The sequence below is a fragment of the Notamacropus eugenii genome, chromosome 3 (genome assembly GCF_028372415.1).
Source record: "Notamacropus eugenii isolate mMacEug1 chromosome 3, mMacEug1.pri_v2, whole genome shotgun sequence".
In the NCBI taxonomy this organism is placed as follows: domain Eukaryota; kingdom Metazoa; phylum Chordata; class Mammalia; order Diprotodontia; family Macropodidae; genus Notamacropus; species Notamacropus eugenii.
In genome coordinates this window covers 299,292,889-299,318,264 of record NC_092874.1, presented here as the reverse complement: position 1 = coordinate 299,318,264, position 25,376 = coordinate 299,292,889, and the positions used below count along the sequence as shown (strand labels likewise).

The window sequence follows — 25,376 nt, the reverse complement described above, 5'->3', positions numbered from 1 at the left end:
AATGCATATAAAGGGGAAAGGGGGTGTATCTTTCCACATTCCCTCACCTACTCTATCCACTCTTAAGTCAGGGTTTCACTTAAAGCTCACCTCTTATGCGTTATTGCTGGGGAAAAGGCAATGGTCTTCTCTACCAATGGGAGTGGGTAAGTAGGGGGAAGGTGAAGAAGGAATTGGAAGTAAGGCCTAAATCCTTCTACCTCACTGCTCATTTCTTCAGTGCACCTCCCCTCCCCTTCCCTTTCCCCACAGCCACTAAAGATACTCAGCTTCTGGCAGCCCTGGAGGAATGCCCTTCCACAGTCAAGCAGCTCCCTTCTCCTGGTTGAAAAGGAAGAAGGAAGAGCTCAGCTGAGTACACCCAGAAGCTGGAGAAAAGCAGGGATAAGAATGTAGAGTAGAAAGTACAGAGTCTCCCAGTTGGGAGATTTGGGGCAAGAGCAAGATTGAATACATGTTGAACTGAATTGAGCAGGACCCTAGGGATCATTCCAGTTCAGTTCTCTCATTTTACAGATGGGAGCACTGAAGTCAAGAAAAGGGGATCACTGGCCTATGGCCACTCCTCTGGTCAGTGGTTAAGTCCAGGATTAGTCCTCAGATCCTCTGACCTACTGCTCTTTCCCCTCACGCCACAGCTTATATCCCAGTCTCCTGCACACAGGAGGTACTCAAACATCTTGAAGACCAGAGATAAGTTGATACTTTTTTCTATTTCTGTTGTAACTGTGTTTTTAACCAAAATCACAGATGAGTTCTGTGCTCTCCTTCTCCCTTAAGAATTGGCATCCCTGGCACAGGTGTTGAATTGAATAGAGATTTCCCCAGGGTGCCATCTTCTCACAGCACCCCAGACCTGGCTCAGGGATGATCAGACCCAGTTGGTTCAAGGCTGGCTTGTGCCAATATCATCCTCAATCCTTGACCTATGGAGCTCCCAGAGATCTTCATCCCCATCAGAGTTCAATGGAAAAAATTGAATCAGTCAGTCAACAAGTATTTCTAAGAGAGCCTGGTTCCCAGTACAGCCTCTCACACACTGACCACCCCCTTCCCACTCTAAGCAACTCCCAGAGACTGTAAGGTGCATTGAGAGGCAGCTTCTCTATCTGAGAGTTCTGTATCCAATGAAATCCTGTTATCTTCACATTATGTGGAGGGAGGTAATACATAAGATAGATATAAGCCATGTACAGGGTCATGGTGGGGAGAAATAGAGAAAGACTTTATGGAGAGATCACTTCGCAGAGGCTGAGGGGAAGAGGGAGTGTATTCCAGGCACAGAAGCCAGTCTAGGAAAGAGGCACAGAGCTGGTCTGAGAAACCACAAGCAGTTAGGCTGCAGTGCACATGGAGAAGAGGAATGTGTGAGAAGGCTGGAGTCTGCTCGTGAAGGGCTTTAAATGGGAATTTTATATTTGATCACAGAGGTAACAGGGAACCACAGTTTATAGAGTAAGGGAATAATGTGTCAGGCTTTTGCTTGAAAAAGACATGTTGGCAGGTAAGTGAGAGATGAAAAGGAATGCCAGCGTTGAAGTTCCACGTTTCCTAATCTAGAAAATAAAGGGATTGGAGTCGATGATCTCTGAGTCTGTGTGTCTTTATACATGTGTGTATGTGTTGGGGGACAGGATAAATACAACCCTATACAAGGGAGGCTTAGAGAAACTGTGAACAGTGAAGGGTTAACATTTCTGTCCAGGATCTCCTGGACATCTCCCCCACTCCCAGTAGAATCCATCCAACTAAGTCAGGTGGCCTGAGTAACAAAGCCAGAACCCACCCCTTTTCCCCAAGACAGGAAGGGAACAAAGCCATGCCCACAGACAGCCCCACCTCCCTCAACCCAAGCAAACTTTTTCCAAAGGGCCTCTCCCCTCAACAACACAGGTACATCTGATTCTCAGCAAAGCAGGTATGAGTCCAAAGGTGACTGGGACTAGGCAGGAAGTAGATCTCCCTGTATCGGGTGGGGGCAAAGGTTGGAATCTGCAAGGGGAGTTTTGCAAGGAACCCCCTCCCTCACCCCAGCAACCCATTAAAGCTAGGGGTGTCCTTCCTGAGGAGCCTCTCTGGATCAGACCAGACGCCAAGTGCTCTGCTCCCCCCTGCCCCTTCCCACACAGCAGGCTTCCCAGCTCATCCTCTGCTTGGCCCCAGGGTACAGTGGCTTGGGGGCGGAGCCTTAGATGCTAAACACACCTGGAGAGGTGTGGTTAGTCAACCAAACTAGCAAGACCAGAGAAGTGGGGGAGGGGGGAGAGAAAAGCAGATACTTTTCAGTTTGGTAGTTTTAGGGCAGGTTTACAGAGCACCTGACTCATCAAGGTCCTATGATGTAGAGAGTGCAAATGTGTTTTTCACTTCTATACAGAAAAAAAAAACTGAGGCTCAGTGACCTCAGATGGCCACCTGGTCCTGGCAGATGCCCAAGCCTGGAGAGGTCAGAGATAGCACAAGAAGGAGAATACCACGTTACACTCCAGAGCCACATCAGAAGCCAACACCTGGGGGCCTGGGGAGGGAAGGGAAGGAGGGAAGAGACATAGGAGGGACAGCAGTAGTCAGAACACAATCTGCTCCCTGCTCAGCGTGCAGAGCCTGGCCAGGAGATTCAGAGGACCTAGGTTCAAATCCTCTTTCTCATGTGTGTTACTGTGAAACGTGGCCGCTCATTTCACCTCGGTGGGCCTCAGTTTCCTCATCTGTATAAGAGGATTGGAGCAGATGCCCTGAGGTTTCCGCCAGCACATAATCCTGTGATCCTATGACATTCACCCCCCTGGCCACATCTCTATAATTCTATACCCTGATGACCTCAGGAGGAAATAATGAAATTGAAAGCTCTACAATGTTGTGGGTTGGGCCCCAAGAGGCGCCAGGAGCAGCATTAGCAAGGGCAAATCGTCGAGGTTAGGGCCTAATCTACTGACCCCTGCCCTCCAGGGTCCCTTCCAGCATGAAATCCTGTGATTCCAGGACCCATTAGAGGCCTCTCAACTAGCAGCCTCTCAGGCCCGGAGTCTCGCCCTGGGAGGGGAAGGTTTCCATCGGTCTGCGGTCTGGGTGGGCCTGGGAGGGGGGGCGCACGCTAGGGCGCAGGGAGGGGGGAGCCCCTACCTTCTGGGCCTGCTGGATCATCGTCCTGATCACCTCCTTGAGGTGCGGTGCCTTCTCCTCCTTGGGTGGGTGGGTGAACAGGGTGACGCGACTGACGCCCCTGTAGTAGCCGTTGTCTGTCCAGCCCAGATCCAGCGGGGGTACCTCGGTATCCGAACGGTCAGGCCAGTAGGCTAGCGAAGCGGATGGCGCGGCGGGGGCAGGGTCCTGGCCCTTGGTCTTGCCCTTGCCCTTGGCAGGGCCCGGCTTCTGCACGTCATAGGGGCGCCAGTCGTTGCGGAGGGCTTGGCGCTCGGGTCTGGACAGAAAGTCCCGAAGCTGCTCCTTGGTCAGCACGTCCTGATAGGGCTGGTCCCCGGAGCCCAGCAGCGCCTCTAAGGCGGCCCGCCGCCTCTCGCAGTAGTAGAAGGCAGCCTGCGCCTCCGTCACCTTCTCGTTCACATGCGCCTCGTCCAGGCAGCCCAGCTGAGACTCGGCCATGACTCTAGAACTCCCCTGGGCTCCCAGGCTTCGGTCCCCAGCGCACCTGGGCGCCCACGGCGGGGCGGGGCTGGGCCCGGGACTCACCTGGCGGGAGCTCCGCCCACTCCCACCCTCCCGGCCGGGCGCTGGCCAATCCGCGCGCGGCAGCTTCGGGCGGGGTAGGACCAGTGGATTGCCCCGGCTCTGCGCAGCGCAGTCCGGTGCGCCCTGGGGCACGGAACAGGATCGCTGCCCGGGCTAGGGCGGGGAGAAGAGGTGTGCAGGAAAGGGAGGTGGCCCTCTCCACTCCAGCTAGCTCCCCTCCTTGGGGAACCACCGGGCTTTCTCGGGAAAGAGGCGAACATGTGCTCCGAGGGCGACTAGATTCATTTTATGGAACGTTGGAGTGGGGATTCTGAGATCCCTTCCTTCCACCTCTGCCCTTTTGTGATTCTGATTTGGGGCAAGCCACTTCCACCAGCCTCAGTTTCCTCGTTTGTAAATGGGGAGAAGGTGGAGGAAGAATTCATTTCTGTGGCCTGCTTTTTTTTTTTCCAACATTATTAAACAAATTCCATCCATTTAGAGCCCTGCAGTAGAGGAGATATCCAAAGTTGAAATGAAACGTGTTCCCTTCTCTTACGGAACTTAGAGTAGCCTACTAAGAGACTCCGAACATACACTCTCTGTTTCTTTCCATTGGCAGATGCATAGGCCAGGGCAGAAAACCCGACTGGGGTTTCCACCAGGAAGGAAGACTGTTGCTGTGGTCTTTGTAGTGGCTTTCTTCCATACAGAACCACACCCTCAGGCCACTTTGGGCTTCTCCAGCACCAGACTGGCAGGGAGTCAGACACCTAAAACAACCTGGCCTTTGTTCCTCTGTTTCCTTCACATAGTCCCAGTTGAAATCAATCAACAAGCATCTATTAAGCACCTACTGTGAGCCAGACAAGGAGCCCCTAGGTCTAGGCAAGTGTCTGAAAGACTCATCTCCCTGAGTTCAAATCTGGGCATACATACTTCCTAGCTGTGTGAGCCCAGGCAGGTCCCTTAACCCACTTTGTCTCCATTTCCTCATCTGTAAACTGAGCTGGAGAAGAAAATGGCAAATCACTCCAGGATCTTTGCCAAGAAAATCCCTAATGGGGTCATGAAGAGTCCAACACAACTGAACAAGGAAGACAGATACTGATGCTATCTGCCCAAATAACCCAATTTCCTAGTTTCTTTAATCAAGCCAATTTCTTCCTTCTACCTCAACCACACCCAGGGATGATTATATGGGGGATTTTGCTATCACTCAAAGTGTCCACTTCCTTATTTAAGAACTCTGAATTTTCTTTGTCCAAGAATAATCTTTCATCTCTTCAGATTTTCTCATGCCTCACTCTTGTTCTCACTGTGACCTGCAGTGCCAACATTGTTCAGTTTCCCTGGGCTAATACTGACCAATGTCGGCATTGCAGATCACAAGGGCCACACTTGAGAACCTAGAGGGCCACGTGTGACCTGGACGATGAAAGTTCCCCACCCCTGACCCAGGCTGTCACCTCTGTTCTAGCTGTGCTCTTCTCCCTTCCAAGTCTTGAACCTTTGGTGAATCGGGCCAACTCTACACTGTTTCTCACTCTTAAATCTTTTGTTCCCTTGCATATCCCTCCTCGTTTCTGCCTTCATGACATCTCTCCCATCTGTCTTCTGCTCTCTATTCCCACAGCTGGACTATTGCAATAACATTCTACCTGGACTCCTTATCTTAAGGCTCTCTTCATTCTAAATCTGACCCCCACACAGCTGTAGATACGACCAGATCATCAACACCCCCAATGTTCCCGAACACTCAATGAATTCCAGCAGCTTCTTTGTCACCTCTTAGATCAAATATGAACCTCTCTGTTTGATGTGTAAAGGTTTTCACCACCTGGGGCCTTCCTAGCTTTCCAATCTTCTTACATCTTATTACTTTCCATGAACTCTATGATCCATCCATACTGGCCCACTACAGTGGTGTCATCTCCCACTTACATGCCTTTGCACTAGCTGTGCTCTCTGCCCAGAATGCTCTCCTTCTGAACCTCTCTGCCTCTAAGAATCCCTAGCTTCCTTTAAGATTCAGCTCTAGGGTTACCCCCTCTAAGGAAGATACTCTCCAAGTACCCCAGGTGCTAATACCATCCCCTCTAAGGTCATCTTTCATTTACTTTCCATGTACCTTGTACATTCTGATTTCTACTTATTGTTTCTCCCAATTAGAACGTGGGCTTCTTGAGGGGAGGCCCTGTTTTGTGTACCCAACTAGTCCAGTGTCCAACACAAAGCAAGTGCTTAATGAATGCTTGTTGATTGATCGACTGATAGAAAGGCAAAAAAGAAACAATTCTCTCCCTCTAGCAGTTTACACTCTCTTGGGGGAGAAGACTCAGACACATTTAAGTATATACAAAAAAAGGCAAATCCAAATCCCAGGCAAGTCAAGACATCTCCAGTGATGTCACTGGTCCTCTTCAAAAAGGAAGGACCACCCACAAAAATCATAGTACAATGGAAAAAACCACTGACTTGGGAGTTTGAGGACCTGGGTTCAAATTCTACCTCTTCTATTTTCTATCTGTGGGACCTTGGGCAATTCAACCTCAGATGAGGCAAGTGGCTAAATGGTCTCTGACTTTAAGCTCAAGATCGATGACTTGGTTCAGGCTGACCTGGGTGTCCACTGGATGAGGGCCCCAGGACAAGGCTGGCCCCACTTTCCCTCTCCCTAGTAGCAGGAAATAGATCCCCAAATCAGAAGGTAGTTGATAGAGTGCTGGACTTGGAATCAGAAAGGCCTGGGGTGAATTTGCCTCATATACTCACCAGGTGTCTGACCTTGGAAAGTCAGACTTAACCTATGACCTTAACCTTAACTTGACCTCTCTGTTAGTCCTCCTTTTTAATATGAAGTGTTAAATGACCTCTAAGGTCCCTTCTAGCCCAGTCTATGAACCTGTGCTCCCTCTTGCCTCACTGGTCTCACTTCACAACTAAATAAGCTAAAGGGTAATTGATTCTGTCTCCTTAGTCCAATCCATCCATATTCTGGAGTGGCAGATTCCTGGGGCTGTCCATCCAATGCTTTTCAGCATCGGAGATTTCCCCTTTAAAAAATAAACAGAAATGCAACCACATAGCACATGGGGCTTCTAACCAGCCTTCCCATTTTAATTTAAAGCACGTGTGTGTTTTCAGTAATAGAGGCTGCCAGAGGACTGATTACTATATTAGAGTTTCAAAATATGTGTTTGAACACTGAGAAGCACCACACACACACTTTCTCTCTCCTCTCCTCTCCCCCCTCTCTTTTTCTCTCCCTCTCTCTTTCTCCCTCCCCTCCGCTCCTCTCTCTGTTTCTCTCTGTCTCTCTCATAGCTAGTGCAGCTTAGCAGCTTCCTGTTGGGTTAAATACAATCTTAGTCATTTACATAATTTGGGGCAGCTGTTGCAATACAGCTTGAATCTCTTCTTTTCAGAGATTTTCAGACCATGTTGGGCTTGGGGTCTCACTTCTCTCATTCTCTACCTGCTTGGCCTTTTTGTCTCCAGGAACATTTCAAAGACAGCAATGTTATCCAACATTTACATAGCGTTTACTGTGTGCCAGTCACTTAGCACATTACAAATATTATCTCATTTGATCCTAACAACCACCCTGGAAGGGAGGTGCTTTTATTATCCTCATTTTACACATGGGGAAATACAGCGTAAGTGACTTGCCTAGGGTCAGACCAATACTAAGTTTCTGAGGCGGGACTTGAACTCAGGTCTTCCATCTTCCTGACTCCAGACCCAGTGCTTTGTACTGGACCACCCAGCTGTCACACAAAGGTGTGGGGGAAAGGGAGAAAGTCAGATGATCATAGGTCTAGAGGTGGAAGATGTCTCTGAAGTCATTTAGACCAATGGTTTCCCAGGCAAGAAACTGAGGACCAGGAAAGTTAAGCAGTTACCTAAGGTCACACAGCTAAAGTGACAGAAGGGAGAGCTGGACACATGTCCTCTTTTGTCAAATCCAGAGCTCTTTTAATACAAAAAAAATGTTTGTTGAAGCCCTCTGATTTGCAAGGCACTGGGCATATATTCAAGACTAAGATGAGCCCTGCCCTCAGAAAGTTTCCACTCTCCTCTGTGGACCTTCACTATTATTTTCAGAGGAAGAAAGTGGCATTGGGGTGCATCGTTGTGGATCAGCAGCTGGACTTTCGTGACTGCCATATTAATTGCTTGCTACGGACACTGGGAAGATAAAAATAAAGCCAAAATAGTCCCTGCCCACAAGGTTCTTACATTCTCATCGAGCATTCTTTCCACCGCAGCTGGCTGAGTTCTTGGCTACAAGGAGTCAGTTCTATTCCAGGAAAATAAAACCCTAGCTCCTTCTCTGCATGAGTTGGTCCTGCCTCCGATTTCCCCAGAGCCAGGGGTGGACGGGATCTTCCCAAGATCTCAAGCTCTGATCGCAGCATCTTCTCTGAGGTGGTCACGCATCTCCCTCGAGGAGTGACGTGACTCAGTGGGCCGTTTCCGTCAGCCTCTTCCTTCTCCCACTCAGCCGCCCACCCTGTCTCCCCAACCCCCTTCTCTTGGCTCTTCTCCTTCCCCATCCTGGCAGTGTGTTCAACAAAGCTGACACCTCATAGTTAACATTAATTGTAGCCGGGCTCATCCGCCGCACGCGCTTCTTTCCCCCGTCCTCCTGTGTAATTTGATTCCCTAAATAGCCCACCTCATGTTACAGCCTTAAATAAGATTCCCATTGGTGGCGGGGGTGGGGGGAGGTTGTCCCCCTTTGTAGCAATTAGTGTCACAAGCGCCTGTTATAAAACTTTGGGTGCTCTGAGTCTCCCTGGAAAATCGTCCTTTGCTCAAGTGAATTTACATCTCATTACAGCTACCGAGGGGGTCATGTCATCGCGTCTTTACTGAAGGAGAGTGTTTAGAACTCAGGGGTGTAGAACTCTCTATTTAGAGCAGGAAGAGACCTTGGAGGCCTGAGTCCAAGACCATCATTGAATAGAGCAGGAGATGTGGTGAATGACTGGGAGTGACCCAGCTCGGGGAGGGGGAGCTGAGCATAAAGGGTGGCACCACGATGGGCCAACAGCTGGCACCAGGCTGGCACAGGTCCGAGGTTGTCATCCCAGGGCCACTGACCAGCCCTCACCTCCAGTGGTTCAGGGAAAACAGTTCTGGGTTTGGCACTGGAGGACCCAGGCTCTGCTCCGTAACCACCTGTGCAGCCTTGGCTAAGTTGCACCTATTCTTATCTTCAGTTTTCTGAGGATTAACATGAGGGCACTGGGTGAGATGACCTCTAAGATGTAGTTGGGCTGTCTCTCTGTGACCCTGACAGCTCACCCCCTGCTGCTCTCAACCTAGGACACCAGCCCTAGGGCCCTGGTTGTGAAGGTTTGTGTGTTCATCTCATAGCCCCTTAGATCCCACCTACCCCAGCTCCCTCCTTACTACCTGCTCTCACCTAGCCCTGGCCTTGCCCCAGCCACTTCACAGCTCTGGAAGCATAATCAAATCAGCTTACTGGAAAGGTTATGCCAATCAACTCCCCAGGGGGTTCTTCACCATCTTTGTGGATCCCTAAACAAAATCTCTCCCTGGTTAGCATCTCTCTCTCTCTCTCTCTCTCTCTCTCTCTCTCTCTCTCTCTCTCTCTCTCTCTCTCTCCCCATATATATGTGTGTATGTATGTATGTATATATACTTCCTGAGGGCAGGAACTATCTCACTTTTGGATTTGAAACCCTTGCAGTTAGTGCAGTATTTAATAAATACTTTTTCATCCATCCATCCATTATTCCATCTATCCATCCTATCTTGGTAAGGCTCACTTTGATGAATAATGGAAAAGCTGGCCTCAGATAACCCCCTGAAATAACTGAATTTCAACCATAAGAACGGGATACATGGAATACATGTAACTATATATACAATAGAAGTGGAAGTCTTCAGGTCTCCAAGTTCAGTATTCTATCTACTCCACCACATCTAACTGCCTGGGAGAGACAGTAGATAGACAGTTGCCCCTGCAATCAAGAAAACCTGGTTTCAAATCCCACCAATTATGTTTAGTGCCTGGGAGACAATGGGCAAACCACTTCCCTGGTTTCTTCACCTGTAAAATCAGGCAAGAGTAATTGCATTTCTTACCTGCCTCAAAGGGGCATGGTGAGGCCCAAGGAGAACATGTGCACAAAGGTCTCTGCACACTCTCAGTCTCCATATGCTCCTGTGGCTGGCTTAGGGAGGGACTGGAGTTCCCAGGAGAACAAATACCAACTCAGCTGAGGCTCCTTCTTGCTTTCGGCCAAAGATCAGATCAGAGATTTAGAACTGAGGGACCATGAAGGCCTATCTAGCCCGACCCCCTCATTGTAGAGAGGGGACATCTAGGGACTTGTCTAAGGTCACACAGGGTCACAACTCCTCCTTCTTGTAGCCCCAGCTGCTCAATCTGGTACCCAGGGAAGTCTTTAGTGTCCTCAGGGCAGGTGAGGGATGAAGGGAGTGACCTGGCAGCCAATGGAGGACAGATGAGTCAGGCTGGCCAATGTCAGCTCTTCCTTTCTGGATTTTCTTTCTCCCTTGCTTACTGGAGTTTTGCTGCACTTCTTAGAGATCCCTGCCTCAGGTGGGCTGGACCCGATGCCTCTGGGGACCTTGGCTCCCTCCCAGGCCCCTTGGTTTGTCTATTTCAGCCACTGAGAGTTCCATCTGATCCCTGGCTAAGAAGTGATCCCTTTGGCCAGAATTCAGAGTTGTGAGGCACTTGGTGTGCTATGGAGTGACTTTCTGCTAGAAGATGAGGCATTGAGTCTAGGTGGTCTCTGAGATTCCTTTCTTCTCTAAAAAGGTGATTCTGACCCGATACCAGCTGCTAGTCCATCAACCCACACTTACTGAGCACCTATTCTATTCAATCCATTAAATGTTTCTATGTGCCTGTCGTGTGCTAGGTGCTGGGAAACAGGCATGGCCTCCACAGAGCCAAAAATGAAGGAGCTGGGCCTAGGAATCGATGAGGTTCCTTGAATGCCAATTCCAGATCTGAACTGAGGGGAGCAAGCTCTCTGGGGGGGTATTTGGCAACCTTAGTCATATCAGTTCAGACCAGGAGCCGAAAGGGACCAGAGAGGCCAACTGGCTCAATTCCTTCTTTTTATCAGGGATATTTAGGGACATTAATTGACTTACCCAGGCTGTAAGGGCCAGAGATAGGGTTTGAATTAAGCTCCCTCTGACTTTAAATCCCTGGGATTTTGCCACCTCATCCTCACTCTGGCCCCTGTCCACACTGCCCTCTTTCCACTCCTTATTCTGAGAAGAGTAATTACATCCTGACCAACAGGACCTCTGGGAAGGGTGTGTCTATTGGTACCCAGCGTTCTCCTACCAACGTTGAGATTTTCCAGCCCATAAATCCCTATCTCATCTGCCATTCGCCCCCATTAGAATGGCCTTGGGTACAAGGACTGTCTCATTCTTGAATTTGCACCCCCTGGTGCTTAGTACATATTAGGTGTTTGAAAAGTCATTATTTTGTTCGTTCATGCATACATACATACAAACACACATCACATGACCTGCCAACCGAAGGAAGACTTAGGTCCAGCCTTCTTTATGTTATGTGTTTGTGCGCCCAGTTACAGAAATATTTAGAAATGGAAATAGTGATCCCAAAGGACCAGCATGGATTCATCAATGAAGTTTAGTAATGCTAAGCTCATTTCCATTTCTAATAGGAGTATTAGATTGGGGGATGCTGTGCCTAGTCCTTTATTCTGAGGCCAAGAGTGATGGTGATGGGGTCTGAGCTAGGGTAGCAAAATTTAGAAGGTTCTCACATCTTCTATAGCATGGAAACAAAAGGGCTTAGCATTGATTATGGAGAATAATTCCCACCATGATTGGAAAGTGAGCTCTGGTCTGGTCTCCTCTCAATAGATTTGGAATACATCGAGTGGAAGAAGTGCTCCTGGGAAGCTGTGTTTGGCATGGGGTACATTTTTATGAGTAACTTGGATAAAAGATTAGATGGTATGCTTATGACATTTTCACATGGCACCATACTGAGGTAGGCTGGGCAATGCATGGTTTGGATGGCAAAACCCAGACCCCAAAAGATTCTAACTGGCTTGAGTTCTGGGCTGAATCTAAAGAGATAAAACTAAATCGGGATAAATGTCAAGTCTTTTATGGGTCCAAAACACCAACTTCATAAGTACAAGATAGAGGGGAGGGATGTGTGGAGACAAAGTCATCTGAAAGGGATCCGGGGATTTTACTGAGCTCACTCATAAAGCAGGTATCACAAGTGAGCTCTTAGAGCCTCCAAAATGAATGTGGGTTCAGGCTGCATTGAGGGACATAGTTTCCAGGACTGCTAAGGAAATGCTAGCCTCAGTAAGCTTTCTCTGCCTTTGACAGAGGACTAGAGGATTGTCCATCTATGGGCAACACATTTTTAGGAAGGGCTTTGATCAGCTGGAAAGTGACCCAATGAGGGAGTAGGTGATGAGTAGCCTTGGGCCAATGACCTAGGAAGGTCTAGGGATGTTCAACAGCAGAAGAGAAGAATGGAGGGAAAAGTCATCACTGTCTTCAAGTCTCTGAAGGTCTGTCATAAAGAGGTGAAATTCTACTTTTTTCTGCTTGGCCCCAGAGGAAAGGACGAGGCACAGCAGAGACTGGGGTTGTAAGTAATTTTAGGTTCAATATCAGATATGCTTCAATCAAAGCAGTCCCAAAGCAGAAGAAAGGTCATGGGTCATTCTTTCCCTCCCTTGATCCCCAGCCCAGAATGGGTGGGGGTGGGGTCTTCAGGCAAAGACTGGAGGAGCTCTTGTTGGAGCTGGTGTAAATGGTTCTGATGTTTGGATATCAGTGGGACCTGGTGGCCTCTGAGTTTCTTTCCAGCTTTGAGATTCTGTTATTTTGATACTTTAGTTTTATATTTAAAAAAAGTACATGCACACTTTAGTTATTTAGGACCTTACCTTCTACAAAACCGTCTCCATTTGACTATCCCTTCAGCATCCAAGGGCTGGCTTCTAACAGGTATCCATACCTCACTGAACCCCCAGCATCTCTGTTCTCCCCAGACTCGTCTGAACCTACCATAGAGACAACCCACCTAGATATGGGTTCAGCAGCTGCATGCCAGGCACCTAGCAACTCCTCAGACCACAGGCATAGCTGAGGAAGTAGCATGCCATACTTAAGTAGCAGATGCCCAGGAGGAAAACTGGATATGTCAAGAAGAGGTACCCAAGTTGGAAAATGGCCAAGAGTAACACTGACCTGATGGTACTTGGCAGCCTGGGAAACCTCTGGCGGATGACAGTGACTTGCTGGAAGTCTGGCACCGAAGTTGGTACAGTCAAGGCTTCTTGGAAGGGTGAGAAGGAAAGACCTAAGTCTTCCTCATGTGACCCTAAGATCAATCCAAGCAGTGTGGGTTTGTGTGGGCTACTTGACCCCTGCCCCCATGTTGACCCACTTTCCAGTTTAGTTTGGGCATGAGAGATAGCAGGGGAGGCATGGAAAGAACCTTGGGTTAGGGGTCAGAGAACACTACCAGGTGACCTTGGGTCAGTCACTGCCCCTCTCTGAACCTCATTTTCCTCACCTGTAACACAGGGCTAATATCATCTGCCCTGCCCATCTCAGAGGATCGGCTGAGACAATGTGTAGGAAAGTGTTGTTTTGTCCATTGTGAAGTCCTATAGAAGTGTGAGGGATTGTTTGCTTCACAGACTGGTAGAGTTCTAAAGCATATGTTTCATTCAGCCTCTCATTTTACAGATAAAGAAACTGAGGCCTGGAGGGGTCATATGTTTAGAGCTAGAAAGGACTTCAGAGGCCGTTTGGGCTGCCCTGGTCCTATCCTCAGGCCCTATCCATCTTGATAAGCATGTTATGGATATCCTTGTGTTCTTGTATATCATAAGAATATTTTTTCTTTTTCTTTCTTTTCAGCTATTTCTTTATAACATTGATTAAAAATTTTTTTGAGTTCTAAATTCTCTCTCTCTCCAGCTCCTCAGTTACCCATTGAGAAAGCTAAAAAAATCATAGCAATTATACAGAGGAAGTCATGCAAAATATATTGAGGATAAAGCTATGTCATGCACAACCTCAGCACCTATACATGTAATTAAGTACCGGAGAAGGTCTAACTCACCTGTCTTTTGTTTCTGGAAATCTCAGTTTGGCTCCTGTGTCCTTTAAAGTTTCCTCCACCTCTCCCCTCATCTTGTATTGCTTGGCTATCTCCAAATAAGGCGTATGTCCTTGCTTTTGTGGCTGGTAGTGATGGGCCTTTTCAACTGTCCGTTGAGAAGGCATCAGAAGTTATTTCTAGCTCCAGGACAGATAATCCTAAATCAATCCTTAGTTAACAAAACTGATAGATCATAAGCTCCTTGAGGGCAGGGAATGTTTCTTTCTTTGTCATAAGATGCCTAGTGTTTAATTGGTACAGTTTAGTTTAGCACACAGTAGGCATTTAATACCTGACTTGATTGTCAAATTAAATTGAAAAAAAAGATCAGGAAACAACGTAGGCATGGTGTCACCAGCACCTGAGAGCTCTCCCCAAAGGAATGCTGGGAGTGAGAATCCTCCTGGACCAACCTTGCGCTGATGACCCCAGTGTCCAGAGTGGCCCAACTCCATCTCCTTCCAGGATGACTGAGGATGTGATACCCTGCTTTTTAACCTAAGTCCTGACTACAGAGCAGGCATCCTACCAGCCAGAGCCCGGACTTACTCTGGATCTGATGGCAACACGATTTCCCCAAAGCTCTCTCTACTTTGTATCTCCTGGTGTAATCATTCTCTTGATCAACATTTTGTGTTCAACTAACTTTGCAGATATCCAAGGCCATGTCGACCTGTCCCTGAAGCTGTCCATGTTGCTCTGGGGTCTCTCCTATCCCCCATATTGGATGGGAGTCGAAGAAGTTGGGTGGAACCACCTGGTCTATTACTGCTGAGAGCTGAGTTGGTGTTTAGCTTCCCAGGGTTTGTACCATCTTTTTCATTCTTCATTTTTGCCGATAACGAGTCTTTACAGGAATCTTGGGAGAATCTGCGACCCCTTTGCCTGGGGAGCTCCCAGCATGGGAAATCCCTCAGTCAAACAGATCTCTAACATACTCTGTGACTTAACTCATGGTTCTCAAGCTTTGTGTGTCCTGGGCCCCTCTGGCAGGCTCCCTCTGGCAGGCTGGTGGAGCCCCTGGCCCCTTCTCAAAATGTTTTTAAATAATGAAAGGAAATGCTAAATTTCAGTTAAAAGTTAATGAAAAATAATCTGACCATGGACTGTGAATCCCAGGATAAAAACCCCTAGCTTAATAAGAGACAAGTCCCAGGGTGTTCCCTGGGGAGCAAGGACATTAAGTGATTTGCCCAGGGTCACACATCTAGTAATTGCCAGAGAGGGATGGGACCCAAGTCTTCCTGACTCCAAACCCATTGTTGGATCCCCTAGATCAGGCTGGGGAATCTGCCCTAGATCATCCTAGAAACCTGTTTCTGTTTCCTCTAACCAATGTGTAAAGGGTTGGCATGTGGAACAGGGATTAACCTTTTTGGGTTTAGTCCCAGAGGGAAGAATCCAAATCCTGATTTTGGAGCTGGAAAGGTCTCGAGAGGCCAGCTAGTCCAATCTTTCATTTTACAAATGAAGAAACTGAGGTCTAGAGAGGGGGGTGTGCGTGTTAGTCTTTGTTGCCGAAGAAGACCATGCCATCAGAGAAATGATGACAAGACTTGAACTTGCCTTTGTTTTGAGTGAGGGAGGGCTGTGCAGGTCACCAGCCTCACTTTCTTCTCCAGAGCCATCTGAATCCAGTAACCAGATATTCATCAGGATGACTGGAGATGACCCAGGATGAGGCAATTGGGGTTAAGTGACTTGCCCAAGGTCACACAGCTAGTGAATGTCAAGTGTCTGAGGTGAGATATGAACTCAGGTCCTCCTGACTCCTGCACTGAGGTTCTATCTACTGTACCACCTAGCTGCCCCAAAGAGAGGGGGAGGGACTCACCTAAGGTCACACAGGCAGGAAATGGCAGAGATGGAATTTGAACCCGGGTCCTTGGACTCCATGTGAGGTAGTGCTCTCTCTGCAGTTCTGCCCTGCCCCCATCACTCACCTGATAATAGCTCAAAAATTCTGCGATTTTAATTTTGTGATGTGGGTGGTAAAAGTCTTCCCTATCATTGATTCCTTTAGCAGAAATTTAAGTTTTTCCTGGTGCTTAGAGGGCTTCTAGACCCAAATAAATCAGGCTCCACTCATCACCCTTGCATGCTTGACTTTTCTCACTCCAGTTAAACTCACAGTTCCCCAAATTCGTTCACTCCCCCCCCGCCCCAACATCCTCACCTGCTGAAATCCTCATCATTCATCACAACATCATAGAATTCAGAGCAAAAAGGGACCATAGAGATCATCCAGCTTGACCATATGATTTTACAGATTGGAAAACTGAGGCAGAGCGTGGGACAGTGACTTGCTTGGTGGCATGGGACTGGACAGGGGTGGCGGGAGTGGGAGAAGGAGAATTAATGGAGGGGGGAGCAAGAGTGCCAGATTTGGAGTCAGGAAAACCTGAGTGCATCCTGCCTCAGACAATTATTAGCTTGTGACCCTGGGTATGATCTGAGCCACTGTCTGCCTCAGTTTCCTCATCTGTAAAATGGAGAAAATAATAGCACATACCTCCTGGGAATATTGTGAGGATAAAGTAAGATCATATTTGTAAAGGGCTTCACAGACCAGAAAGTGCTAGCTAGACATTGTTGTTGTGATCCAAAGCCGCAAGCAGAGCAGGAATGTAGTGAGTTTTTTCAGGGACCAAAGACCAGGTCAGCTGGAAGATTACCTCCAGAAAGACTTCTTGATATCCCTAGTTAGAAATAGTAATGCTGATGATGGTGATGGTGGTGCTGATAACAATACAACTACATTTAGACACTGCTTTAAGGTGTGCAAAGGAAACCATCCCACTTATATTTATTGTGGATATTCTCTGTATTTGATTATTTGTGTACATGTCCTTCTCCCCTCTCCCACTGTAGATGTAAGCCCTTTGAGGGCAGGCAGGGACTGTTTTCGGGTTGCTAGGGGACACAAGTGAATAGAGAGCTGGCGCTGGAGTCCAGAGGACCTGAGTTCAAATCCAGCCTCAGATATTTACTAGCCATGTGACCCTGGGAAAGTTACTTAACTGTTTGCCTCAGCTTTCTCCTCTGTAATGAGTTGCAGAAGGAAATGGCAAATCCCTCCAATATCTTTGCCAAGAAAATCCCAAATGGGGTTGGAAAACAACTGAACAAAAGGGACCACTTTCACTCTTCTCACTTTCTCCCTGTGCCTAGCATAGTGCCTGGTATAAGGCAAGAACTTAGTAAATGTTTGTCAAATCCAATTCCCCAAATTGATCTTTCCCTCCTGGGAACTCTCTAAGCATTTGGGTCTTTCCATTCTTTTTTAAATCCAGTTATTCATGTCCTTGTATATGTCACCTGCTAGACTGTAAGGTCCCTGAAGGCAGGAGCCATACATGACCTCTTTTTAAACTAGATGATAAAGTAGCTCATCCCTCTCATCCCTTCCAGCTGTCTGAGGATTTGTAAATTCCACCCACTCACTCACTTTGGGCCCAAGTATGAACACGTCCTAATTTCTCTCTTTGGGACAAGGTCTAGACGTGTGATTTCACTGGTATGGGGAACTTCTAGCTGAAGAAACTTCCTCCTTCAGAGCAAGTCTTCACCTTCACTGGAGCTTGGGGTCCCAGAGGGTTGCCTGGGTGGGCAAGGAGAGGTTCGGTGACTTGCCGGGTTCTTAGGGTCAGTCTGTATTGGAGGCAAAGCTCTAACCGAAGCTTTCTTTCCATATGCTCTCTGTAAGGCTTTACAATTGCCTTTGCTGGCCATTGTGAAAAGGGGCTGAACATCCTCACCCCAGAAGGGCCATTCTGATTTGCGAAGGGAAACTTGGGCAGACAGTGGCGTGGGCCAAGTGCGCAAGTGCATCAATGCAGCCTCTGCCAGCTGTGAGCAGACTCTAAACTGGTCTAACAGGAACTTACTTCTTCTCTGGAAGTTCCCTGCTCCCCAGACATGCACAAGGACTTCCTCAGAACCCGGATGCAACACTTAACCTCTTTTCTGCTTGCCTTTCTTTTGAGCCTCTCAGACTGTGCCCTGATCTGTGGAAATCTCTCCCCTCCTGTCTTCTCCCTTTCGTTGCTTCCATTTTCTGGGGCGCTAAGCACTCATCACATTGGCTACTGGTGAAAGTGACCAGACTCACTTGTCCCTGGGCATCCTGGGCTTCCTACCAAGGTCTCAGAGGAAGGAGGCTTCCTTCAGCTCCTCCAGTTCCATCCAGTGACAGATTTCTGTGGAAAAGGCCAGACCTGCCTGGCTGCCCAGGTTTTCTGAACCTCTGACTTCAGCCCCCAAGCTTGGCGAGACTGTGGACCTCAGGTGGGGTAATGTCACTAGGCATCTTCAATTCATGTGACCCCAGACAGATCCTTTTAAAAATAGCATTTGAACCAACACTACCATAAAGTTGATGTTGGAAGAATTCAGGAAGCTCTGAATGTGCAGGATAGTTCATCTTCATCTAATGCTGCATGAGTCCCCACCTTTGGTCCCCAAGGTTGGCACCTTCCTGCCCACTCCAGCCTCTGACCAGGGCACATACGTCCCGGTGGCCTGCAGGGCCCCTTGCTGGCATTCCAGATTTCTTGGATAAACATCTCAGGGACCAAAATGTACAGGCAAGAGCCAGGCCCCCCAGATCTCCACATCTCTGCCTCAGCTTCTTCTCATCCCCCCAAGGAGAGCGAGACCTGCTGAAAACATGTGGTTTGCAAATACTGCGCAACCAAACATTGCTTGTGACTTTTATTTACTGCTATGTTTTCTTCCATTGACGCGGCACAAAAATGGCTCTGAAGCCTGTGCTTGGGTTCCCCTCCCTTCTCTCTCAGCACCTGCTTTGGTGCCCTCCGCTCCCCGCCCATTGTTCCCCTCCCCAGCCCTGTCTTCCTTTGGTTCTAATTTCTACTCCCAACTGTGCAGTTTCTCATTTTAAATTCTCCTTCCTCCTCTTTCTTCTCTCTCTTCTCTCCCCTTTTCTCTCTCTTCCTCTCTCTGTCTCTCTCTCCCTCTGTTCTCTCTCCCCCTCCCTCTTTCTGTTCTCCCTCTCCTTCCCTCCCCCTTTCTCTCTCCTCCTCTCTCCCCCTCCCTCTATCTCTCATTTCCTCCCTCCCTCCCTCCCTTTCTTCCACTCCCCCCCACCCCAAATCTCTAAATCCGTTTCTCCTGACTCCACTTCACCTCTTTCCTCTTTTCCTTTTTCTTGATCCTCTCAGACTGTGCCCTGATCTTTGGAAATCTCTCCCCTCCTGTTTTCCCCCTTTTGTTGCTTACCTTTCCCGGTCGCTCATCACTATCCTGCCCCTGCCCTTTCCTGGCTATTTTCTCTTCTTTCCTGCAGATCCCCTGCTGGTCCCATTGTGTGCCTCCCTTTTTCTCTGGGGCCCTGGGTGATCAGAATACACATTCTACTGGGGGCATTCTTCAGGGCCAGAGCTGCTTTTCCTCCCGCACCCCTCCTTTCCTCTAGCAGGAAGTAAGATGAGAGAGAAAAGAGAGAAGGGCTGGTCCTCCATCCCACACCCTCCCTGTTGCCATACTGACACCTTTGTCCCAGCGTCTTCACTTCATTGTAATGGCAGGAGAAGAACCTCTCAATGTGGGGGCGTGTGCTGGGCATGCAAGTTGCCCCATAGAGAGGAGTCCCCGGCAGGGCCCTCCTCCTTTTCCCAACTCTCCTGCCAATGACTTATGCCTCATTCCTAGTGCTACCCCCCAACTAGTTTCATAAACACTTGGCATCTTCTCCAGGAGAGCCTGGGATGGGGGAAGGGAAATTCTTTCTCTGCAAAGCCATGCCAAGCACTTTACAAAGGCAGGCCTGGTGGCAGGACAGCCTGGGACACCTCACCGATCCAACATCTACCCCAGGGCCACCTTTAATTAGGCTCCTCAGGGAGTGTTCGAGTGAAGCCAGGTCTCTTTCCAGTGCCATGGAGCCAGACAACTCCAAAACAGAGCAAATCAAGAGGGGCATCCTTGGCACTTATCAGCACAACTGTCCCTCACACCCTGGTTCCTAGGTCTCAGAGCGCTTTGTAAAATCCACCCTCTTCCTTCTCCCAAGGAAAAGAAAACTCTTGTTCAAGTGGGTTGTGAAAAGGCTTGACCTTGCTTGACCTGTGGCACCTCAGTCTCTTCATCTCTGCCATGGGGACATATGAACCACGGGGTAGCTTTGAGGATGATGGATCAGCAAATGCATGGCGAGCAATTCTCATGAATGGCTGATATCAATTCAATAGTGACTGGATACTTAGGGAAGAAGCTTGGGAAAGCCAGGACTTCCTAAGAGGCCCATGACAGAATTCCTAGGACTCATTCCTCTTCCTTCACTCTAGTTGGGGGGCAGTGTGGTTCAGTGGTGAGAACATTAGGCGATCGAAGTTCAGACCCTGACTCTTGGGCTTATGATACCTGTGACCTCCTTGGGACTCAATTTTTGCATCTCTAGAATGAGGGGCTTGGATTAGAGCAGGGATTCTCATCTTGAGACCTCTGAATTTATCTATCTGTCTCTCTTAATAGATAGATATACATATATAGATAGATATATCAAGTTTCCTTTGTAATCCTCTGTACTTTATCATAGGCATTTAAAACCATGGTTAAGGAGTCCAGACTGTCTGTCCAAGAGGTCTTCCTGATTCCTAGTCCTGTGCTCTGTCCCCCACATCCCTACTTTGTCTCTCCTTTCTCCGCCCCTGTCACTGCCCTACCCAACCACAGCCTAGAAGCCACCTCCTTGCAGAGGAGAGAGCTGGCACCTGCTGTGACCTCTGGCAGCGTTAGGGTGGGGCAGGGAGTGGGTGGCAGGTTGAAACTTGCCCTGACCAAACACCATTGCTCCCCTGTTGTTCTCCACCCCACTTTGGGGTCTTAGGGAAGGCCCAGGGTAGCGGGCAGAAGGGAATGCAGAGGTAGTTTACAAAGGACGGTTTTCCTCCACCCTCTGCTCTCTTCCTGAGGGAGAGATGGAAATGGAATAAAAATGGCCTCCCACTGGGCGCCTTTTATGGGCATTAATTTATCAGCCGCCTCATCAATAAATTACAGTAGTAAAACCATGTGTGTACGCAAACGTGCAGCTTGGGCCCCTGCAGGAGCATCCCTGTCCCCTCCCCCCTCAGTGCCTGGCTCAGGCCCTGGCCCAGCTGGCATCAGCGAAGGAGGGGGGTCACATAGTTGGCTGGGAAGAGGCCCAGTCTGTTGTTCAGTCTGCCGGTCCACCAGGAGGGGTTGGAGCTGTCCAGGACCTCGACCACCTCACCAGTGCAGAAGCCGAGTTCGTCTTCTTCCTCTGCCTCAAAGTCATACAGGGCTCGTGCCCAGCGCACTCTCTGGGTGGGGCAGGAGAGTGGGGAAGAGGCAGAAAGAAAAGAGTCAGGGGATTCCGAGGCTCCTCCATTCCCTTCTCCCTACCTTTCTCAAAGATCAACCCCCAGGAGCAGAGCCAGGAACCAGGGTGGAATTCAAGGCAATTGGAGGCTTGAGGTGTTCATGGGAAGCCCCATTTCCTCTGGGAAATCATTCCTGCTTCAGGAAGAAAAGCTTCCTAGCAAGACTGTTCAGACCCAGGGACTCCGGGTGTGGAAACTCTCCACTGATGCAGATCAGTAACTGTCTCTGAGAGGAGGCTAGAGCACTGTGGTTAGACAATGTGCGTGTGTCAGAGAACCCAGGTCTTCCTGACTCCAAGACTCATGCTGCCTCTGACCTAAAGACTGGAACTGTCCAAAGCAGAGCTTCAGGCTGTCTCAGAGGTGGTGGGATCCCCTCAAGAGGAGGCTGGATGGCCCTTACTTGGGGATATGAGGGCAGGGATTCTTGTTCAGATCATTCCTTGTTTATCCTTAGAGAACCCTGTGCATTTCATCGGACTATAAGGGCAGGGACTGTTTCAATTTTGTCTTTATAACATTTACCAATCTAGCAGAGTGCTTGGCACCTAGTAGGTGCTTTATAAATGCTTGTTGGTTGATCAGTTAACTGATTGAGGTATGGTTTGGGGGCAGCTGGACCTCGATTAGGCAGGAAGGGAAATGTCTACTTCTTGACCCTGGCTCCTTCATGAGGACCTCCTTGACCTCCTGAAACCACAGGAGGAAAACTTGAAACAGAAGGACCTTCTACAAACAAGAGAAGGGAGGCTGCCTGCCAGCTATTCCCAGTCTGCTTTCCTTGTACTTTGGTGCAGCTGGGCACAATATCCCCTTCTCTGCTATGCCCACTGGCCTCTCTGGCTTCCTTCAGGGTCTCTGGGGGGGGGGGAACCTTTTCTGACCCTCCACCCCACCAGTTGTTACTGTTCTCTTCCTGAGATTATTTTGTGTTAAGGAGCTCAGCTCTAAAGCTAGAAAGGACCCTGGAAGTCACCTACTCCAGCCCCCCCACTCTATAGAAGAAAGAACTCACCCAGGGACATTAAGTGACTTGTCCAAAGTCTCCTGGGTAGGACATGTCTGCCCAAGTTGGTGGTCTCATTTTATATAAATTGGATATCTTCTTATTAGGGAAGGGTTTTGACTTTCCCAATTGGAATGTCCACTCCTTGAGGGCAGGGACCGATCCTGTTCTGTCTTTGTACCATGACAATGCATAGTAGTGGCTTACTAAAAGCTTGTTACATTGATTTAAAAGGCCAGTTTGGGAGTCCTAAGAAGTCTCTGCTCTCCAGTTAATCGCTCTAAATCACTTCTGAGATTCTTTCAGTGACAGAAACAAACTGGCCTCAAGCTTGTAATAACAGAGCTTGCAGATACTGTCATGGAGCCAAGATGGATGGGTGAGGAGTTGTCTTGTGGGCAGATGCTGCCCGGAGGGTGGCCCTGCCTCACTTGGGTGTGCTCTCTGGAGGCAAGTGCCCTTGGCAAATATCGGTGCCTCCAAGGCCCCCAGGACCCCAAGGTCGAACTGGACCAAGGAGACGAATGACGCTTCCTGAACAGGGAACAGAACTATGGGTTTGCTGCTGGGACCTGGATTGCAGAGGAGGAGGGAACCTCTGGAAAGTCAATCTTCACCCAGGCCTGAAGACCTCCTATGACCATGGGGAACCCTCTACCTCCAGGGCTGCCCGCCTGTCCCACTGCCTCTCAAACCCAGGGCCTGCCAGGCCCTGAGGAGAAACCACTCCAGTCCCTGCCACGGCAGAATGGCGGCACCCCGCTCAATCCCTGCACTTCTATTAGCCTGAGCAGGCCCAGGGAGCAATCCCCAGCAGGTGTGCCCCATGTAGGGGCTTATTTCTGCCTACTGCTCTCTGGTCTCCTTCCAGTAAAAGCGAGGCCAGGAACAAGGCAAGTAGGTACAAGATGGGACAACATGATGGGAGGGTACCAAGCTGAATTCTCCTGCAGTCATCACCTGGAGTCAGAAGGGCTAGCTCTAGGCCTGGGATGGTTCATCTGGGTCCCTGCTGCTGCCCCACTGGTCTTAGTGCCCATAGTCCTGAGGGTCAGGGAAAATAGCCCTCCCCTCCTCCTCCCTCCCTCCCTCCCCACCTTCTTCCTGTTGCCTGGGAGAAGTCAGGAAAGGCTGATGCCTACCCCAATCATCTGCAGCTGCTCAGGGTCTGTGTGCCTCCGGTGCATGAGGGTGGGGTTCATCTCAGGGCTCATCCTGTGCCCATCACTGATGTCAAAGCTGCCCCCTCTACGGTCCTAGGAAAGGAGATGGATCATTAGTACTCCCTGAGCCAGGGGAAAAAAGGCCTGATCTGGAGCAGACTCAATGTCCTCATCTGTCCAAGGGGTATAATAACATTCTGATACTTTCTTCCTGTGTGGCCTGGGGCAAGCCACTTAAACCCTCTGGGCTTGTTTATTCTGTAAAATTAGGAAAGTGGACTCAGCAACCTCTAAGGTCCCTTTGGCTCTAATTCTATGATCTGGTGACCTTTTCATTATCCTCCCTCCCCCCTCAGCAGTGTTGCAAGGAAAAGGTTTTATAGATGTTAAAGCACTCTAACTACAGGCTGTTATTGTTAATATTATGGATTATTATTGTCATAGTGGCATATGTATAGATCTAAGGCCTGAAGAGACCTCCTCATTTTACAGATGGGGAAACTGAGGCCTAGAACAGAGCATCGACTTGCCCAAGTCCTCTGATTTCATATCCAGTGCTCTTTATATCAGTTAATATTCTGCTGGGGCTAATTAACAATACCGCAGGACCTGCCTCCCAGAGTGGTTGTGAGGAAGGTTCTTTGTGACCCTTAAAGCAGTTAGAGAAATGTGAATGATTTGAATTTGGGTTTAAACAATGGCTCTGTCATTTATTACCAGTGTGACCTCTGGCTAAGTCATTTTATTTTTCTGGACCTCAGTTTCCCCATCTGTAAAATGGGGCAGTGGAGTAGCTGGCCTCTGAGATCTCCTCTAAGCCACCCTTTGGACCTCAGTTTCCTTTTCTGTAAAATGAGACACAAAGTGGCTCTAAGGTCCCTTCTAGCTCTCAAGTTAAGAGCCCATAACTGTAGCTGAAGATACCCTGAAGATTAGAGACCCTGGACAATGTGAATCCAAGGAAAAGGTTGACAAGCTTCTCTCCAAGTGGCCTAATGGTCACCATGGTTCTCCTATAATGCTTCAAGGTCTGACCTCACTTGCTTGAGTTCTCTCCTTACCTTGGACACAGGCACCCTTGACCACAAGCCCCCTACACCTCTCATGGTCAGATGGTTTTTCATCCTGACTGGTTCTTGGACATCAGACATGCCTTCTCTTTTCTCCCCTCACCCTCAGGTTCTCACCAGAAGCTTGGCCAGCTTGGGAAGACCTGGCAGAACTTACATGCCCCCATGCTAAGCTTCCCAGAGCCTCTTCTCTTTGTCTTGAGGCAACAGGAGGGGCTGAGTCCATCAGAGCTAACTCTGAGGTATCACCAAGAACTCCTGGCTTGAGTTGAGGGGCACTCTGCACAGACAACCCAGAGTGCTCTGAACCAAAGGCATCCTGCTTCTAATCTCTCTTGATTCCTCATCACTTACTAGTGGGAGAACATCTTATCAGCCCACAACTTCATCTCCCTTCATCCTGTGAGATATTCCCATGTAACAGATGAAGAAACTGGGGGTCAGAGAAATGAAGTGACTTGCCTAGGGTCACTCAGTAGGTCAGTGGGAGAGGGAGGATCTGAACCCATGGCCTCCTGACTCCAACATCTTTCTCTCTTTGTTATACAGCCAAAACTAGTCCTGTTGCTGACCCAGCCTTGGGCCCAAGCCAACTACCTCCTGCTTGCCCCCCTGCCACACCCCAGGTTCCTCCTCCCAGGGTACCGGCTGAAGTTGATGATGCTGCTGGTACCGCTGCTGCTGCTGCTGCTGGTGGTGGTACTGCTGGGACATCATCGAAGTCAGCTGCTGCTGTGGCAATGGTTGCTGCTGCTGTGGTGGTGGCTGCTGCACCTGGTAATGGGATTGGAGGGCAGGCGGGTGATCAGACAGTTTCTTATTCGTCAAAGGACGTGTCTCTTCTCCGCCACCTCCACCGATGTGAAGCCCTTCCTGGAGCCGTCGTTCCAGGCTCCCACCCCACCGGTC

The 25,376-nt window shown here is 49.0% G+C and overlaps 2 protein-coding genes and 1 long non-coding RNA gene across 7 annotated transcripts in view; 1 reads left to right on the top strand and 2 right to left on the bottom strand.

Moving 5' to 3' along the window:
* Positions 1 to 3,692, bottom strand: part of FAM83F (family with sequence similarity 83 member F) — a 39,845-nt gene extending 36,153 nt beyond the window's left edge. The window contains exon 1 of the mRNA XM_072656202.1: positions 3,124 to 3,692. Coding sequence (XP_072512303.1) covers positions 3,124 to 3,603 — 480 coding nt within the window. The 5' untranslated portion in view covers positions 3,604 to 3,692. The remainder of the gene's footprint in view (positions 1 to 3,123) is intronic.
* Positions 1,825 to 25,118, top strand: LOC140534771 (uncharacterized). Its single transcript, XR_011977455.1, has 3 exons — positions 1,825 to 1,918; positions 14,515 to 14,664; positions 25,017 to 25,118. It is a non-coding gene; the product is annotated as an uncharacterized lncRNA (long non-coding RNA).
* GRAP2 (GRB2 related adaptor protein 2) overlaps positions 18,977 to 25,376 on the bottom strand; it is a 94,185-nt gene continuing 87,785 nt past the window's right edge. For all 5 annotated transcript variants that reach the window (XM_072656206.1, XM_072656205.1, XM_072656207.1 and 2 more), the window contains 3 exons: positions 25,113 to 25,376; positions 23,377 to 23,490; positions 18,977 to 21,168 (listed from right to left, as the gene is read on the bottom strand). In XM_072656206.1, the coding sequence (XP_072512307.1) occupies positions 20,989 to 21,168; positions 23,377 to 23,490; positions 25,113 to 25,376 (558 nt within the window). In that variant the 3' untranslated portion in view covers positions 18,977 to 20,988. The remainder of the gene's footprint in view (positions 21,169 to 23,376; positions 23,491 to 25,112) is intronic.